The sequence below is a fragment of the Saccoglossus kowalevskii genome, chromosome 7 (genome assembly GCF_978046115.1).
Source record: "Saccoglossus kowalevskii chromosome 7, keSacKowa6.1, whole genome shotgun sequence".
NCBI classification, from domain to species: domain Eukaryota; kingdom Metazoa; phylum Hemichordata; class Enteropneusta; family Harrimaniidae; genus Saccoglossus; species Saccoglossus kowalevskii.
Genome location: NC_140647.1, coordinates 8,644,054 through 8,666,194, shown reverse-complemented (window position 1 = coordinate 8,666,194; position 22,141 = coordinate 8,644,054). Strand labels below are relative to the sequence as shown.

Genomic DNA, 22,141 nt, shown 5'->3' with positions numbered 1-22,141 from the left:
TAAAAAAATATATATAATAAATATCATTGATAATCATATAGTATTTCAGCCTCCATGTGACAGCCAATTATGATTATCAGGGTGTATCACGCTATATGCACATAAATCAGTTCAGTTTGTTGTGAGACGCATTGTCAATCTTATTTGACGTTTTCTAAATGAGGCTATACGTACGGCGTAATCAGATCCATGTCAGATCACATCCACACAGGGTTGTGTGCGTCCCCGGATATGACGCAAGTGACATGTAATTACTAGACACACCAATATGGAATCTGGGAATGTACATTAGCTACTGACATAATTACTGGACCTAGTAACGACTGTTACCATATACTAATGTACGCAGCATGAAATAATAAGCAAAACACATTATCTATTGTACGAGTAACGTTTAATAATTAATCATGGAAGTAAAAGAAAACCAATGACAACAAACAAAACTCGTAAAAATCTATTAACAACTTATCGGAAATTCAAGGCCAGAATAACTGCTTCCGGGCCAAGTGTTCTAAGTGATGAAACAATCGTTTTCTGTTAGTTCTAATATATATACATTGGATTTGTTTTGTATAAATTCTCTCGTTCCCACTTATATATTTGTATTTTATAGCAACGTTTCATCACTAGGAGTCATGATTGAATGGGCAAATGGTATTTGGTATCGCTCTTTGTTCCTGGAGCAGGCAACGCGATGACGTCAAATTCACAGTCGCTTTCATTGGACAAGTCAGGTTTGTCCCTTTTCCTTCGCCATTCACAATATTTTATAAGGGAGGGCAGGGGGTAGCTGGTACAGGTTACAGGAAATAAAAACGGCATTTGACGTTTTTACAGGAGATAAAATGAAAGATCCATTTACAGTAAAAAAATAGGGTTTTACATTTTACAGATAAAACAAAATCTTAATTACATTTTTATAATATATTTTATTAAAAATTGCACACGAATTACGACATTTAATGTGGGAAATGCTCTATACGCTAACAAAAATAAGATCTTTGTACAAATTACGGACGAATAAAATAGCTGATTACATTTTACAGCTTGCCCATTTCTCCTCTATAAATTAATTATGAATATATAAACTGCAAATATCGATACAGTGAAGGGCACAACAGTTTTGGTCGTTATAAATGTTTTCATAAATATGCATTTTTATGAAACAAAATGGATGTTACAATTCAAATTGACCAATCCAGGAATGGGTTTGTTACATCATCGTTAGTTCTGATCAATATTAATGAGCTTGTTCAACATTATCCAATCAGCAAGTGCATCATTTGCTATGTTACGTGAAAGCATGAGCGCGCATTATGGGCGTAGACAATGTTTAGCTTTTGAGCCAATCACTATTAAGTATTTAAATTTGAACGATAGCTGATGATTCAATAAATACATTTATAATCTAAGGTACAGCTTTATGACCTACACTGTACCAGGTCTATGAGAAGGATAGAACATGTAAGAATGTTTCATATACGCGTAATTTTGTCACCCTTAATAGTTTACTCTACTTTATACAGAACGCCTGGCATTGTGTTTTCAATCTGGTTTAATTTATTGGTCATCAATAAATACACCTGGTCATCAACGTCAAACGAGTAGCAACTTTCAGCGCCGTAACTATCCAGTGTCGAGTGGCGTACGAATTCTGTTCCGTTGTACCAATAGACAGTGGAGTCAACGTCGTACGAGGTTCCGTTATAGTGGTTGGCAACCAACAGATACAATTGGTCGTCTACGATAAACGGGCATGCCTTAACTGGTCCTATTGTGTCCAAATACTGGAGCAACTCGAATTCATTGTCCCGCCAAATATATAGAGGGCGCTCTAAATAATACTCGGTGTCAAGTAATCCGACATCAAGAAATCGTCGGAGAGAGAAAAGAAATGTGTTATCATTGTAGTTGAATACTAGCGATGGATAAGAATATACATCAATGGACTGTTTTCTTACAAATTTAGGTCGTTTGCCTGTCTTTTCAAACTTGTAAATTATGGTACGGTACCTGGCTGTATCATCCACTGAAATGTAAAGTTGTCCATCACGCTCAAAACTTGTCATCATCGCCCCCTCAACTCGTTGTAGGTACTGGAAAGTGGAGAAATCCAAGCCGTTCCACTCAAATATTTCCGTGTTTGTTGCTGGGTAGAAGTCCATCGTCAAGAAACTAAAATTATTACCATAATTGCCATTTTTCACAGAAAAACACATCGCATTTCCGCCGAGCGCGCCTCTGAAAGATTGTTCCATGTAGTCAACGAATTCATCTCCGTTCCATTTTGTGATGTGAACCACCGTATCGAACGAGCTGTCATATTTTATGGCCAACATATAATGTTCCGAATCCAGGTTACAATAAAGACACTGTATAAGCTCTTCTCCCTTTTCCACACTTTGAAAAAAGTTGAATTTCTCAGCATGTTCGCGGTTGCCGCCATTTTCGTATCGGTAAATGTGACATGCGCGGGACTGAAATGGAAATGCCAAGAAGGAATGCTGGTCGATCTTGAAGGCTGATATGGCGACATTGCTGGTAATTATGTCCTGGATCGGGGTAAATGTGATAGGCACCATTTCAGTGTTGATTTTATTGTTTTTAGTTTTTGACCGCTTCGTAGAGACTGGCGACCCTGTAATGAATCAGAATAGGGTTAGGATATCGTCTGATCAAAATGGATGTGATATTATCTGTTTGGGTGGCGGGACTAGAATAAAAAGAACTTGGCCGAAGAGACAAATAACCTGCATGAGAGAAAATACATCTTGACGCCCGAACAAAAACAAAAACAAAAACTAGTAGTAAATTTCGTGATGCCACTATACGCAGAATAGGTTCATTCATAAATTACTGCGTGTGATTTGTATGTTACTATATGACCTATGACCTTTGTGAAGTCACGTGTACTATATAGAATGTCATCGTAATGCCACAAGAATGTTGTCACGGTTGCATTTAACAGATACAACATAAGATTGTATACACGTCGATATTGTAATGCTGAGAACAATCTCGAATAATCTATACAACAATACTACACTGTACCCTGGCCTATATTTGAGCAGAACAGCCTTATCGCGACGGGAAGTTTTCCTATCAAAATACCTAATATCTTCAAATCTAATGTTTTTCGTTCCACACTTTGTTACTTTTTGCAGCCCAAATATTCAAATTGTCACCCACCATATTCTGACCCGAAATATTTTCTACTAGGCTTACTAAGGTCGAAACTCGTTCCGATTTACTTACACCGAAATATACATTATATTTACATATTGGGGTTGTTCACCTCATGTGAATAAAACCTTCAATAAAATCTATATTATGTATATACTGTGCTTACAAAGACCAACCATGCTGATTTACAACAATTGTATGTTTCGCATTATGAATCGTGTCTACCTCCTAAATCTGACCAACAAACATGACAGTGGCTGTCTCACACATCATCCGAATCGCGCGGAATTATTTCGTAATTATTGCTCCCATCGAGCGGTGAATGATCGAATAAACGGATCAGATTGGCTGGCGAGGATGTTATAGCGTGTAACCGACCAAAATCGTCTTTACCTGTAAATGAGCTGGCTGTACTAAGTTCCCCTGGCACCAACGTTTCCAGAAGTTGAATTATCCTGTCTTGTTTATACTTGAGTTCTTCCATGTCCTCTTGTAACTCTTTACAATACAATACGTCATCTCTGCTAGACCTCCTCCTCCCGGGTCTCGACGCATACACCATACTGTGATTGAAAACGATGATCGTCAGCAGGACCGTTATTAACGCCATGATGTAGACATACATAAACAGCGAGCCGTATATGTGACACTACGTTTGTACGCACTATTTTATATAATGAGCGATATTTACATGGCCGGGGCTTCCTGGATGTCGAGAACCCACTGACGCATGCGAAGCGCTGCTGGTCCTAAGGGAATCCCACCATGACCGATTCTTTTTCTGGGACTTTCCTAAAATACACAACTTACTTCCATCAGTTCACGTCAAGGTTCAGCAGTACTACGCATTACCGCAAAGTCTGCCATTGTCCGGCACACTCCGGATACAGCGACAGTTATGTGACATCACACCAATTATCCCATTCGCCCACCGGATCATTACTTGGAGGGCCATTTCCGCCCCATTTAAGCCATGTATAGTAATATTTGTGGTTGTGTTCGGCGATACTTGGAACCACAGAATGCCACCACCATCGAACACGGATGAATGGAGAATGGAGGACTTTGGGTTACAGAGTTGTCGGCCTGTTGTATAGTTAATTACGCTGTACAGTTTTCCCTCGTTGACACTAATCATCAGCAAAATAATTTATTATTATTATTTAAAAATACAAACTTCGAAACTACCAAATACATGTGTATAGACATGATTAATCATATTTGATAACATTTAACATATATTCAATAAACTGTGCGGTGCTATACAGTGGCTAGTTTGGAGTTACGCCCACGTGGGATAAGTGCGACGACTGAAAACATTACCCCACACAAATATTTTTTACACCCACTTAAGAACGCGTGGGAGGGAATGGTGAATATTTCTTTCATTAATGGCTTCCTCGAAATAAAAACATATACATGTACTGGAATATAGAACAATGTCCGGGTAGAAATGTGAAGAGGTTGAAATTACTTGCCGCATTCTATTATGACGCATGTCCATGTTATATTTATACGAATTGTGTCAACAAAGGTGTGTATTAAAAGGAATTGAAGAAAGGTGTGGGTACGGGAAGAAAAGTATATGCCATACGTTTGTGATATGATATCAAATGTGTGAAGGGTACCCTACCAGGTCAACCGTGCGTTAACACGAAAAGAGTTTAGTGCTTACAGATTGTCTGATACAATACTATTTATAAATACATGTCTGCACTGTGATGGAATGTTAAGACGTGTTGCCACAGAATTGACCGACTGTAGTTAATAGCTATTTCTCATGAATTCAACATTCTCCAAAGCAGAAACCTAATATCTGTGAGTGTGTGTACGATGGCATAGTATATGATAATGTAGTTAGGAGCTACGGCCAGCGGTGGTACATAGCCCGCGCCGTATTCATCGCCGTGCCACGTTGTTTCATATCCCTATAAGGTTCCAATTGTTACCAATTTCCTTTACTTTAGATAGTTTACTAGTGGCATCTCATGCCCCAACATTCCTTCATTAGTCAATCTAAGAGTAGCGTAATATAATGAAATATATTTAAAAGATCATCATTTACATAAACACTAGCTGTAATGTTATTATGGGTGACTGGAATGCTAACCTTGGTGATATAAATAATTCTCTGTATACTAAACATATGGTACGTTTTTTTGAAGTATGCGAACAGCCTGTTCATATTTCCATTGGGTAGTTATACGTACGTGAGCGAGTCCCAGAGAAAGAAATCATGGCTGGGTCACGCAGTTACCGGTGCTGATTTTAATAACTTAAGTATTTGCTCAACATTTCAGGTGTTGATCATATTCGATTTGCCCTGAATATAGTGATTGCAAATGTACCCCAGTTGCCAGATAAGATAAACAGTTATTCTCCAAAACCTCGCTGGGAAAAATTGTCTGATGAGGAAGTTACAAAGTACTGTAAAGACAAATTACTGAAATTGAACATCCCCGAATACTGACTGCAACTTTAGTGGTCACATCGACTGTGCCCAAATGGTCTATTATGATATTATCGTACGTCTTAAGAACGTAGGGTTGCTGTGTTTTCACAGAAAAGCTCTCGGATATTTAGTTCCAACCCTGGCTGGTCCGAGTATATGGCTGGCCTGTACAACGTGTTAAGGAATCATGGGACAAATGGTGTGCTGCAGGAAAACTTAAACAGGGTCGTATGTATGATTTCCACGGGGAAACAAAAGCAAGATGAAAGTAAACGATAAGATTTATTAAAACTCATGAAACATTGTTACGCAAAGATGGAAGCTTTATTATTAGCAGTAATACTCTAGAAAGAAATTCATAATATTAAAAAAGTCGTACTCCTTTTTCTACTTTTGTTGAGGTTGTCACATGAAACACGAAAGCAGAGATTTACCATTTTCAAGATTTATTCAATTGCATTGCACAATTGTGTGGACCAAGCAACAGACATCTGGTTATATTGGATAATTACCAATGACTACGATTACACTAATAAATAGCCGCTGTCAACACGTTTATTATTATTATTATAGATATGGCGTTACGTTAGATACAGCGTGCCGTAATTTTGCGGTATTTTACGGGATATTTTCATCCTAAGATTAGGAAATGCGAATTCCAAACATGGAGCGATTACGCACCTGAGCGTCCTCTAATAATGAAAAAAAACAAACATGGCAGCCCCCAGGGTTTGGCCGGACTCCACACAATGAAGTTCGCTAAATTTTTTTTATTTCGGCAATAATAATAATAATAATAATAAGGTTATTACGAGGATACCGCAAAGTATGCACTAAGACAGTGCGCGTCGGTCGACACTCTCGTTGTACTGTCTTCGTGCATACTTTTCGGTATCCTCGTAATAACCTCATATTACACTAATACATTACCAATGACTACGATTACCTACTATCTACATTACACTAATAATAGCGGGAAGCATTCATCACTTTTAAGGTGTATGACATTATTTAATGACATTTCATTTAAATGTAATATTGATATTTTTTTCGTTTTATATAGTTTTAAATCTGTACTGTATAAATATTTTTTATTTTATTACTTCGTCATTTTGATGATTATCTGCTTATATTTGTATTTTCTTTATGTATTGTTTATTTTTTCCAGTTCTGTTAATGGGGCTGCCCGTTGAACTGTGTAATGAATAAATGAAATAAATAACCGTTGTCCAGTACGTTTGATTATATTGATATATACAATGTAATGTTAATAAACTAATAAATTCGACACTAAACAAACTTGTATATTAAATTTAGGCAGTAATTATTAAATAATTGTAATATAAGTAGGAGTTGTCAATCCTCGAGATTCGCGAACCTCCGTTCGTCATTTTCAGATCTAAATTCTTGTTCACCCACATTGCGTAACATTAATTACATTATACCCGTTTACCTGCAATTACATTCGTGTAATTGAATTAGATTGTGAATCGTAGTGTAATTTATCGAAGCCAGTCTAATTAAAAAACGATGTCCAAAATACGTCTAACAGCATACTCTGAATAAGACCAAAAACACAATGCATTAGTAAATCCATAATATGTGCTAACGAGTTGAAATTAGGTTTTGTGAACAATTAAATTGAAACAATTGTTACGCCTGTCACGTCTTTGGGCATATCCATACTAATGACATTTTTTGTTCAGTTTGTTTTTGTTTGAAACTACTGCAACATCATAGTTTGTATAAGCTTACATAACACAAAAACATGTTTCGTGCAATGGAAATAAACACCAGATATACGGGTATATCCTTCAGTTTTTATTTCATAAGTACACGTTTGGTAAAAAAATAGGGTAACCTGTCCATTTACCAGAATTCTGTTATTCAGAAAGAACAAATTAAAATACTAAAATAATTAAAAAACGTTAACAAGTCACGTGATAACCAGATGCAACCTTCGTTATATATTAAACATTATGTCGCTGTTGTATTTGTGTGGCTTGAGCTGATGCAAAAGGGGAAATTTGCTAGTCCTATACTCTAACATTACAGTGTGTATGCACTCGGTTCAGAAAAGAACTTTCCTTGATTTATCGTCGTTATTTTAACAGTCAAGTTCATGACCACACTGTACACATTTGTGCGCTGTGTGGAAGATTACTTGGGTCTGCACGGTCTGTTGGCATACTAATATAAAAACCCAATTAACGTTGTTTAGAATATAACACACGCTGATCAATCTTTACGGCACACGTCCGAAAGAATTAGGCTCAATATCGAATGGTTACTTAGAAACTCGCGGCGCATTAAAACGAGAATGGAGACGGACAAGAACGGAACAACCGCGTTTTGGAAATTCGAGTAAGATCACGGGATGTGGAATAGCTCGCCCCAAACTTACCGTACTGACAGCTTTCGCCGACATGGCATTGGCGACACGCGAAAACCTCTAACCTCCAAACGCATGTACCGTCACCCATCGGTACAACCCTGATCACGGGTAGCTGATAAAGCTAAAAATATTCCAACAAACTAAGAGTGAAGTACATTAGAATTTATTTCGAAAAATGAAATGTTGAAATACAACATGTACAACGTGTAGTCTGAAACCAGGACAATGACAACCTCTAATCGTACCAGGTGTACATACCTGACTCTATCGAGGGTTCTTCTGTATCGTTTGTTACTAACGAGTACAGGTTTTGTCTTGATCAACAGAAGAGTTACCATGGAAACAGTGAAGTTGAATGAATAAATGATTGTATTCAACTTACTATGTATCCATATCTATTTTTAGAATTGAAGTCAACTATTTTTATATAAAACTAAGCATACAAACGGCATTATGCTTTTTTTAGATTCTGGGATGCTGTTGACCTGACAGCGAATATGAAATATAATACGAATACACGTGTGCGTAGAACTAAGTAATATGTTTCGAAGTGGCCCCAGGCTGTCGGCGATGTAAGTTATGCAAGTTGGAAACTATTTTAATAGTATACAGTAAGAAAGTTGATAGCTTGTTGACAATTCTCCACCACTATTTTTTTTGTTCACGCCCTCATGACGTAACCGAATCTATTTATTTGAATTTTGACCCAATCTTGGTCACTCATGAGTACAAATCAAAAATACTGCAAGAAGCTCATTGCTTTAATACCTCTCAAAATAATTACAAGAAATAAAGCACAGAAAAATACAATGAATTGCTTAGGGAAGTGTGCATTGGTGATAACTCACAGTTCCTGGATGTATTAATGGACGACAGCCAATGGCTTCTGCAACATAACAACGAAAAAATACAGGAGTCTTGCTTGCAGAGAAACGCTTGTATTCTGGAGGGCACCACTGGAAGCAGGAGATCGCAGAGCAGTTCATACAAGTCTCACATAATGATGGTTGTAGCCTGTAATATCGTATGGTAGCAGAACACACGGGAAAACAAGTTGAAAAGACGGACACCAATGATCCACCCAAACTGTCTTTAGTCTGTCCAATTTATAGGCATGATTCAGTGTCACCACCTGGGTTTCCACATAAGCCAATCAGAATGTGATCTTGCTAGCAGCTGTGTCACGTAGGCAACTCAGTAGATCATAAACATCTTTTGTTATTCAAATAACAGCACACCTGGTAGATTCCAATTCTCCTTCCAAAGTTGTAAACACCATTTGTTATGTAAATTACAAGCACACCTGGTAAAACCCACTGTCCTTCCAGAGTTGAAAACAAGTATGACCTGTCAATCCCCTTTATGACAGTTATCACAATGCACACCGTTTCTTCCCTTGATTCCATGCACACTTCCATTTGCAGGGTTTAAGGTAATATAACAAAAACATAAAATAAGGGATGCTGACAATAACAAATACACTGACGCTATGTCCGGTGTATGTAACTATACGGAGCAAATCCCGAGACTCTGGCGTAGTCATAGCGCCCTCAGTGATTGTGCATATAATGAAATCAGCATTAAAGGGCTCTGGTTCAAAAGACGTACTGATATGTATAATCTATGCTGTATCTGAACAGTTTCTACTCTCAACTTTAATAACGAAAGTGTGTGTTGGGAAATTACGTGTTGACAGCAACTTAAATGATAACCATTATTACGAATACAAACGCTGTGCTCCAAGCAGTGCCACCGTTTTGAAATCCACGATAACATATAGCTAATAAAATTAATGAAATGGGAATATTTTTAATTGATGTTCTATCTTGCACAATATACTATGCACATACAATATCTATATAAATGAGTACTTTTTCTATTAGTATAAATATCAGAAATAAACCTGTGCAAACTGTCGAGTAGTATTTTAAGTACTTATAATACACGAACGTTTTATCATGAATTCTAAATAGCAAAAATATATATAGTTCAAATTAAACCATTTTAACAAGTATTTCAAATATATGTATCATACAAATTCGGAGAATGGGTTGGATTCTGAAATAGTCTAAATTACTGTACACGAATACCAAAACTGTTGAGTCATTTTTCTCACTACATAGACTCCTGAATCGGTTTCAGTTACACGGCATATTGTAATACAAATGCGTCACGGAGAACATAATGGTTTGTAAATAAACCCGTTTCTAAAAGTTCAGTCGAGACAATGATTTTTAATAGCCTAGAAACACTCAACTTTCAAAATTCTCATATATTATGAATGTTTTCTTTATTGTTATGAAACTATGATTATGATACAACTAGCATGTCATGCAGCCACTATGACATAGTTATGATACAACTATCATGTCATGCAGCTACTATGACATAGTTATGATACAACTATCATGTCATGCAGCCACTATGACATAGTTATGATACAACTAGCATGTCCTGCAGCTACTATGACATAGTTATGATACAACTAGCATGTCATGCAGCTACTATGACATAGTTATGATACAACTAGCATGTCATGCAGCTACTATGACATAGTTATGATACAACAAGCATGTCATGCAGCTACTATGACATAGTTATGATACAACTAGCATGTCATGCAGCTACTATGACATGGTTATGATACAACTAGCATGTCATGCAGCTACTATGACATAGTTATGATACAACCAGCATGTCATGCAGCCACTATGACATAGTTATGATACAACTAGCATGTCATGCAGCTACTATGACATAGTTATGACACAACTATCATGTCATGCAGCCACTATGACATAGTTATGATACAACTAGCATGTCATGCAGCCACTATGACATAGTTACGATACAACTATCATGTCATGCAGCTACTATGACATAGTTATGATACAACTAGCATGTCATGCCACTACTATGACATAGTTATGATACAACTAGCATGTCATGCAGCCACTATGACATAGTTATGATACAACTAGCATGTCATGCAGCTACTATGACATAGTTATGATACAACTATCATGTCATGCAGCCACTATGACATAGTTATGATACAACTAGCATGTCATTCAGCCACTATGACATAGTTATGATACAACTAGCATGTCATGCAGCTACTATGACATAGTTATGATACAACCAGCATGTCATGCAGCCACTATGACATAGTTATGATACAACTAGCATGTCATGCAGCTACTATGACATAGTTATGACACAACTATCATGTCATGCAGCCACTATGACATAGTTATGATACAACTATCATGTCATGCAGCCACTATGACATAGTTATGATACAACTAGCATGTCATGCAGCCACTATGACATAGTTATGATACAACTATCATGTCGTGCAGCTACTATGACATGGTTATGATACAACTATCATGTCATGCAGCCACTATGACATAGTTATGATACAACTATCATGGCATGCAGCCACTATGACATAGTTATGATACAACTATCATGTCATGCAGCCACTATGACATGGTTATGATACAACTAGTATGTCATGCAGCCACTATGACATGGTTATGATACAACTAGCATGTCACGCAGCCACTATGACATGGTTATGATACAACTAGCATGTCATGCAGCTACTATGACATGGTTATGATACAACTAGCATGTCATGCAGCTACTATGACATGGTTATGATACAACTAGCATGTCATGCAGCCACTATGACATAGTTATGATACAAGTAGCATGTCATGCAGCCACTATGACATAGTTATGATACAACTAGCATGTCGTGCAGCTACTATGACATGGTTATGATACAACTATCATGTCATGCAGCCACTATGACATAGTTATGATACAACTATCATGTCATGCAGCCACTATGACATAGTTATGATACAACTATCATGCCATGCAGCTACTATGACATGGTTATGATACAACTAGCATGTCATGCAGCCACTATGACATAGTTATGATACAACTATCATGTCATGCAGCCACTATGACATAGTTATGATACAACTAGCATGTCGTGCAGCTACTATGACATGGTTATGATACAACTAGCATGTCATGCAGCCACTATGACATAGTTATGATACAACTATCATGTCATGCAGCCACTATGACATAGTTATGATACAACTATCATGTCATGCAGCTACTATGACATAGTTATGATACAACTAGCATGTCATGCAGCCACTATGACATAGTTATGATACAACTATCATGTCATGCAGCTACTATGACATAGTTATGATAAAACTAGCACGTCATGCAGCCACTATGACATAGTTATGATACAACTATCATGTTATGCAGCCACTATGACATAGTTATAATACAACTAGCATGTCATGCAGCCACTATGACATAGTTATGATACAACTATCATGTCATGCAGCTGCTATGACATGGTTATGATACAACCAGCATGTCATGCAGCCACTATGACATAGTTATGATACAACTATCATGTCATGCAGCTACTATGACATAGTTATGATACAACTAGCATGTCATGCAGCCACTATGACATAGTTACGATACAACTATCATGTCATGCAGCTACTATGACATAGGTATGATACAACTATCATGTCATGCAGCTACTATGACATAGTTATGATACAACTAGCATGTCATGCAGCCACTATGACATAGTTATGATACAACTAGCATGTCATGCAGCCACTATGACATAGTTATGATACAACTATCATGTCATGCAGCTACTATGACATAGTTATGATACAACTAGCATGTCATGCAGCTACTATGACATGGTTATGATACAACTAGTATGTCATGCAGCCACTATGACATGGTTATGATACAACTAGCATGTCATGCAGCCACTATGACATGGTTATGATACAACTAGCATGTCATGCAGCTACTATGACATGGTTATGATACAACTAGCATGACATGCAGCTACTATGACATGGTTATGATACAACTAGCATGTCATGCAGCCACTATGACATAGTTATGATACAACTAGCATGTCATGCAGCTACTATGACATGGTTATGATACAACTAGCATGTCATGCAGCCACTATGACATGGTTATGATACAACTAGCATGTCATGCAGCTACTATGACATGGTTATGATACAACTATTATGTCATGCAGCTACTATGACATGGTTATAATAAAACTAGTATGTCATGCAGCTACTATGACATGGTTATGATACAACTAGCATGTCATGCAGCTACTATAACATAGTTATGATACAACTAGCATATCATGCAGCCATCGTGACATGGTTATGATAAAACTATCATGTCATGCAGCTACTATGACATGGTTATGATACAACTAGAATGTCATGTAGCTACTATGACATGGTTATGATACAACTATCATGTCATGCAGCCACTATGACATAGTTATGATACAACTATCATGTCATGCAGCCACTATGACATAGTTATGATACAACTATCATGTCATGCAGCCACTATGACATAGTTATGATACAACTAGCATGTCATGCAGCCACTATGACATAGTTATGATACAACTAGCATGTCATGCAGCTACTATGACATGGTTATGATACAACTAGCATGTCATGCAGCTACTATGACATAGTTATGATACAACAAGCATGTCATGCAGCTACTATGACATAGTTATGATACAACTAGCATGTCATGCAGCTACTATGACATAGTTATGATACAACTAGCATGTCATGCAGCTACTATGACATAGTTATGATACAACAAGCATGTCATGCAGCTACTATGACATAGTTATGATACAACTAGCATGTCATGCAGCTACTATGACATGGTTATGATACAACTAGCATGTCATGCAGCCACTATGACATAGTTATGATACAACTAGCATGTCATGCAGCTACTATGACATAGTTATGATACAACTATCATGTCATGCAGCCACTATGACATAGTTATGATACAACTATCATGTCATGCAGCCACTATGACATAGTTATGATACAACTAGCATGTCATGCAGCCACTATGACATAGTTATGATACAACTATCATGTCATGCAGCCACTATGACATAGTTATGATAAAACTATCATGTCATGCAGCTACCATGACATAGTTATGATACAAGTAGCATGTCATGCAGCCACTATGACATAGTTATGATACAACTAGCATGTCGTGCAGCTACTATGACATGGTTATGATACAACTATCATGTCATGCAGCCACTATGACATAGTTATGATACAACTATCATGTCATGCAGCCACTATGACATAGTTATGATACAACTATCATGCCATGCAGCTACTATGACATGGTTATGATACAACTAGCATGTCATGCAGCCACTATGACATAGTTATGATACAACTATCATGTCATGCAGCCACTATGACATAGTTATGATACAACTAGCATGTCGTGCAGCTACTATGACATGGTTATGATACAACTAGCATGTCATGCAGCCACTATGACATAGTTATGATACAACTATCATGTCATGCAGCCACTATGACATAGTTATGATACAACTATCATGTCATGCAGCTACTATGACATAGTTATGATACAACTAGCATGTCATGCAGCCACTATGACATAGTTATGATACAACTATCATGTCATGCAGCTACTATGACATAGTTATGATAAAACTAGCACGTCATGCAGCCACTATGACATAGTTATGATACAACTATCATGCTATGCAGCCACTATGACATAGTTATAATACAACTAGCATGTCATGCAGCCACTATGACATAGTTATGATACAACTATCATGTCATGCAGCTGCTATGACATGGTTATGATACAACCAGCATGTCATGCAGCCACTATGACATAGTTATGATACAACTATCATGTCATGCAGCTACTATGACATAGTTATGATACAACTAGCATGTCATGCAGCCACTATGACATAGTTATGATACAACTATCATGTCATGCAGCTACTATGACATAGGTATGATACAACTATCATGTCATGCAGCTACTATGACATAGTTATGATACAACTAGCATGTCATGCAGCCACTATGACATAGTTATGATACAACTAGCATGTCATGCAGCCACTATGACATAGTTATGATACAACTATCATGTCATGCAGCTACTATGACATAGTTATGATACAACTAGCATGTCATGCAGCCACTATGACATAGTTATGATACAACTAGCATGTCATGCAGCTACTATGACATGGTTATGATACAACTAGCATGTCATGCAGCCACTATGACATGGTTATGATACAACTAGCATGTCATGCAGCTACTATGACATGGTTATGATACAACTATTATGTCATGCAGCTACTATGACATAGTTATAATAAAACTAGTATGTCATGCAGCTACTATGACATGGTTATGATACAACTAGCATGTCATGCAGCTACTATAACATAGTTATGATACAACTAGCATGTCATGCAGCCATCGTGACATGGTTATGATAAAACTATCATGTCATGCAGCTACTATGACATGGTTATGATACAACTAGAATGTCATGTAGCTACTATGACATGGTTATGATACAACTATCATGTCATGCAGCCACTATGACATAGTTATGATACAACTATCATGTCATGCAGCCACTATGACATAGTTATGATACAACTATCATGTCATGCAGCCACTATGACATAGTTATGATACAACTAGCATGTCATGCAGCCACTATGACATAGTTATGATACAACTAGCATGTCATGCAGCTACTATGACATGGTTATGATACAACTAGCATGTCATGCAGCTACTATGACATAGTTATGATACAACAAGCATGTCATGCAGCTACTATGACATAGTTATGATACAACTAGCATGTCATGCAGCTACTATGACATAGTTATGATACAACTAGCATGTCATGCAGCTACTATGACATAGTTATGATACAACAAGCATGTCATGCAGCTACTATGACATAGTTATGATTCAACTAGCATGTCATGCAGCTACTATGACATGGTTATGATACAACTAGCATGTCATGCAGCCACTATGACATAGTTATGATACAACTAGCATGTCATGCAGCTACTATGACATGGTTATGATACAACTAGTATGTCATGCAGCCACTATGACATGGTTATGATACAACTAGCATGTCACGCAGCCACTATGACATGGTTATGATACAACTAGCATGTCATGCAGCTACTATGACATGGTTATGATACAACTAGCATGTCATGCAGCTACTATGACATGGTTATGATACAACTAGCATGTCATGCAGCCACTATGACATGGTTATGATACAACTAGCATGTCATGCAGCTACTATGACATGGTTATGATACAACTAGCATGTCATGCAGCCACTATGACATGGTTATGATACAACTAGCATGTCATGCAGCTACTATGACATGGTTATGATACAACTATCATGTCATGCAGCTACTATGACATGGTTATGATACAACTATCATGTCATGCAGCTACTATGACATAGTTATGATACAACTAGCATGTCATGCAGCTACTATGACATGGTTATGATAAAACTATCATGTCATGCAGCTACTATGACATAGTTATGATACAACTAGCATGTCATGCAGCCACTATGACATAGTTATGATACAACTATCATGTCATGCAGCCACTATGACATAGTTATGATACAACTATCATGTCATGCAGCTACTATGACATGGTTATGATAAAACTAGCATGTCATGCAGCTACTATGACATGGTTTTGATAAAACTAGTATGTCATGCAGCTACTATGACATGGTTATAATTAAACTAGCATGTCATGCAGCTACTATCACATGTTTATGATACAACTAGCATGTCATGCAGCTACTATGACATAGTTATGATACAACTAACATGTCATGCAGCTACTATCACATGTTTATGAAACAACTAGCATGTCATGCAGCCACTATGACATGGTTATGATACAACTAGTATGTCATGCAGCTACTATGACATGGTTATGATAAAACTAGTATGTCATGCAGCTACTATGGCATGGTTATGATACAACTAGCATGTCATGCAGCCATCGTGACATGGTTATAATAAAACTAGTATGTCATGCAGCTACTATGACATGGTTATGATAAAACTAGCATGTCATGCAGCTACTATGACATGTTTATGATACAACTAGCATGTCATGCAGCTACTATGACATAGTTATGATACAACTAGCATGTCATGCAGCTACTATCACATGTTTATGATACAACTAGCATGTCATGCAGCCACTATGACATAGTTATGATACAACTAGTATGTCATGCAGCTACTATGACATGGTTATGATAAAACTAGTATGTCATGCAGCTACTATGGCATGGTTATGATACAACTAGCATGTCATGCAGCCATCGTGACATGGTTATAATAAAACTAGTATATCATGCAGCCACTATGGCATGGTTATAATAAAACTAGTATGTCATGCAACCACTATGACATAGTTATGATAAAACTAGCATGTCATGCAGCTACTATGACATGGTTATGATAAAACTAGTATGTCATGCAGCTACTATGACATGGTTATAATTAAACTAGCATGTCATGCAGCTACTATGACATGGTTATGATACAACTAGCATGTCATGCAGCCACTATGACATGGTTATAATAAACATCTTACGTGTTAGGTCACACTTGAAGAGATTATTTTGTTCTAATCTATACATTCTGAACTTAGTACAAATACAACGTCAAACTACTTAATTCTGTGAAACTGTTACACTCGGATCAATTCAACAAATAACACATTTGTGTCATAATTTTAAGATGCGCCCACATTGTAGCGAGTTCTAACCACTGACACCCAGTGCATTCTTATACACTGGCGAGTCATAGCAACTTTATATTAGCAGTGTATTAGGTCCCACTTTCCATCTGCGTTGCTTCAAGTGTATCTGTTTCAGTTATAATTACTAATCTAAATAAAAGTGTTGTAACAATTAAAATCCTAACACGCCTATGTTTCGTTGTGATTATGTACCATAACCAATAAAACTACATAATTTAGTTTTCTTAAGCAGATTTTCTTTTTTTTTTACACAATCATAAATTTGTTTGAAAACAACATACTAAGATGAACAATCATAGTAAGCATACCTCATTGGATATGGTACACGTTATATTATAAACGTTGCTGCTTCCTGGAAAATGTTCCGGCATCGTATTAAAGATGACGCCACCAACGTTCAACTGCAACTATATAATTTGCTTGCACGTAGCAAATTCATTAACCTTATTTTTTGAAAAAAAAGATAAACACACACAACTGTTCATGTATGAGGTCAACAACACTAATACAACGGATAAATTGAATGACTAAGAGAATAGCGTTGGACTATTGTTGTGGCAGATCTTTGAGTTTCTGAATCCGTTTTATAATGATCATAATATCCGATGAGAACAAAAATGAACCATGACAAATTGCCGAGTGTCTTCTTTTAAATAAGCTCATCATAATAAGCTTCCCAGCATGCATAGCTTGCAGTACATACTCTAGCTAGAAAAAAATTATATACCATACCATGCTTCAGACAAGTATCCCATTCACGATTTCAGTCAGTATAGCGCCCTCTATGAAGTATATGGATCGTGTAATCAATGATGAAACTGTCACGTGTACTGACCGTAGTGCGTATCTGGACAAAGATATCATGGGGCATGTGTAAAAAATGCTTATTCAACCGCGTATATACATTAATCTTAAGTTAAGTCTCTGAGGTTTGACGTCACATTTCATTATTACCGACTGCGCTCTCGCCCTACTACTATTTACACGCACACAATTCACAGTGTCACCATTATTCTATTTATTTTATTTATACCATTATTTTATTTTATTTTATTTTTTTATTTTATTTTATTTTATTTCATTTTATTTTAATTTAATTTAATTTAATTTTCATTTGCAAGAGATGGTATGTTTGCATTTCTGACTTTAATTTAATTTGAGAGTAAATTAACCTTAGGTTTGTAGAAATAAGCGAAAATCAATTGGTTATGGTGACGGACTATTGCATTTTGTAGTCAGTTATGAAACGTATCTCACATTGCCAATACAAATGTATTTGAATCGGTTTAATTTGTGGGTTTTCCCGGATGTGCTATTTACTATTTGGGCTTTAAGAATATACAAATCAATTGTTTTAAATGTGTACTTGACTCACTGCTTTCACGTGTATAATTCCAAGTTTCTACAATGCCGTCAAATGGAGGGGGGGGGGGGGGCTTGTAACATGAACCAGTTTACTGTTACCCGACGTCTTTTGCGGACGATCGCCCTCTCGTGGCCTGGTGCGCCATGAAAATACAAAGACCATAGACCCTAAAAATCTATGCATTGACTCATATACATGTAATCATGTCACGTGTCTATTAAACAGCCGACTAAACACAGAAATCAAAGCACATACTAGGTCAGCCTCGTGTGATATAAAAATAAAGTTTTTATTTTCCACTGAGCCAAACGAAATAAAAATGGCCACTAAAACTGTTCACCGCTGTTAGGTGAATATTTTATACCGAATATCTCCTAAGAAAGAAATCTCGGCACTCAACCGGGCATGGCAATCTCCCTGGTCATCCTCGTAGAGCTGAAATGGTTCAAGAGCAGTGATTGCATTTTATAGAGGCGAGCTAAGCGTGCACGCACACTTTGTTAGCCCGCTATAGATGTGGACCGGGACTTAAAGTGTCGGTAAAATGCCCACCCACACATTTCCCATTTTGGATTTGTGTTCCACTGAAATAGACAGTTATTAATTTTTTGGTTGAAAATGATTACTCGTGACCGAGAAAATTTGAGATATTTCTCATGTTGTAGCCAAGCCCACCCTTCCTGAAACAGTCGACTGTTTCCGGCTTTCCGACTCTAGCCGTAAAAAACGGCGCAACCAACGCCAAAATATGAGAGGAAGCCATATTTTTGTTCTATACTGTTATAATACTGCGCCATTTAACAATACAATTAACGATATATATTTTTCGGTCAGCGCTTTTTTGAAACGTTGTATTGTTGGCGGATTCAATGCGTTATCAGTGTGAGACTCGGAATTTACGCGTTTCCAAACGATCCGAAGGTGTGACATTTGTAGACGAAAGCCGTAAAATCAATGAGAAAAAGTTGGGATGGACATTCCCCTTATACCGTCATACCGCAGATTCCCACGCCGAACATCTATCGTCATTTATAAAAGAACAACTTGGATTTAAAGACAATTGCCGAAAAATTAATCCTGGCACAGTACTAACACTCTTTGACGAAATGGCGTGACGCGAAAACCGATGCGTCGGTCGAACAAGAAATTATGCAGCACTCACACGTTGGCAATTATTTCTTTATTTCAATGATTGCTACAGTTCAATATTTAGAATGTTAAAACATTATCTCCTTTTATTTTAATTTTGAATCTTTGTTTTCACTTAGACGATCGATGGAATACATCAGTGTATACCCAGTAACCTGACAAATAACTAGAAGACAAACCAGATGTCAAACTCGACTTTTACAAACTTAGAAAAATTCGAGATAGATATAAAGATCGTAGATTTCCGTGGCACTTCAACCGACTTCATCGACTACACTACAAATGACTCTGGTTGTGCAGTACACAGTTGACCAGCTACACCAGAAAGGATATATTTCGTATCTAACTCAACCCTGCACAATAAACTTTATAATATGTGTTCATTATGGTCCACTTTTCTTCGAGAAACAAATACACGAGTGGCAATTTAGTCAAAGACGAGAAAATTTAATAAGAAATGTGCTTCGTATACATTATCGGTACGCTGCCCACCAAGTTCCCCTTCATACGTCAGAAGGGGCATTTGAGTATGCAAATGAGAAATTAATGAGGAGCCTCGTTTTAAAAATACAGAAAAATAAAATTGTTGTAGATTGAGTTTGAAACCCATTTTTTCTCTTTAAAAACTTATTTTGTACTCAATACAATATCATGATTTATATTTCAGTCAGTTTGACAGTGGTTGTCATGACATATACTGATAAAGGTTAATGACAAGACCAGATGGCGAGCTGGTCGAAATCAACCAAAAACATCTTATGACTCTGCAGTTTTTAAGATACAAGACAGTAGCTGTAATTCTAAACCAATGTTGTTTGCGAGTTTAAAAAAGGTAGTATCTTGGTGGAATGTTAGTGCGAGATTATTACCCCATCAATATTAGTTAGTGTTGACAATGTATAGAAATGTTTTCTCTAGACAGCTTGACGAGTAATTAATTGATTATGATGTGTAAAACTTTCATGTGATTGGTTGTTTGTTTGAAGGCAAGGCCTTGGAGTCTCTTATACTGATTGTAATTGGTTAAGGAGTGACAAGAAATAAAGATGGATTTAATGCTGTCTCGGGTGAAAACCAGGGACTTGGCAGAGAATCGTTTTGGGAACATGAACGAAGCTTGTGTGTGTCTTTTGTTAGCCTAGCGTGGAAACGACCGAACCCCGGTTACCTAAGTGAAAGGTTTTTAACCATCAAAAATACCTATCACAACAATATAAAAGAATAATATTGATGTACCGATAAAAGATTTTTGGTCAGAAAATAGCAGACATTTCACAGGAACGTGCCAGAATTAATTCGTACTTAGCGTTTCTTAGCCCGTCAAAAACGTTTTAAAGACCCGGTCCAGAGCTTTAGCGCGGGCTAACATGAAAATCGAATCAAGCACATCTAGAGATATTTTTTCTCGAGAAAAAAATGAACTGACGATGAGACTGTACTACTTCTTGTTATTCAACAATCATCATTCTATGAATCCCAATATGCGTGCTCGCCTTGATTGTCATGCCAGAAATGGCACACGGAAACAAATAGTTATAAATATATAAAACAATAATTTTATTAACACTTGCACATTCCCCGGAGGAATTGGCAATAGTTACAAATGTTTAAGAGAGTATAAAATGTTAAAAAAATAAAAAATAAGCTAATACATCACAGAGAAAGAAAAATAATAATATTAAGACTAAATTTGTATACAATAAAAAGATAGAAAACAAAATGCAAAACTTAACTGCAATAGTAAATCTTCAAAATGACATTGAATACAATGGCGGTTTGGGCACTTAGCCCGTGTTAAGCGT

General features: G+C 36.9%; 1 protein-coding gene across 1 annotated transcript; it reads right to left on the bottom strand.

Annotated features, from left to right (window-relative positions):
* Positions 1 to 372: 372 nt before the first annotated feature.
* Positions 373 to 3,999, bottom strand: LOC146740224 (uncharacterized). The gene is made up of 2 exons (XM_085501653.1): positions 3,577 to 3,999; positions 373 to 2,638 (listed from the first exon to the last, which is right to left on the bottom strand). The coding sequence occupies exons 1-2, from the start codon at positions 3,806 to 3,808 to the stop codon at positions 1,509 to 1,511; spliced, it is 1,362 nt and encodes a 453-aa protein (XP_085357779.1). The 5' UTR covers positions 3,809 to 3,999; the 3' UTR covers positions 373 to 1,508.
* Between the last annotated feature and the right edge of the window lie 18,142 nt (positions 4,000 to 22,141).

Bases quoted from the DNA above. Each gene is read 5' to 3' on its own strand.
- LOC146740224 (XM_085501653.1), bottom strand. From the start codon at position 3,808: ATGTATGTCTACATCATGGCGTTAATAACGGTCCTGCTGACGATCATC. The intron at 2,639-3,576 runs GTAAAGACGATT...GATTCATTACAG, and splicing joins TACAGCCAGCTCATTTACAG to GGTCGCCAGTCTCTACGAAG.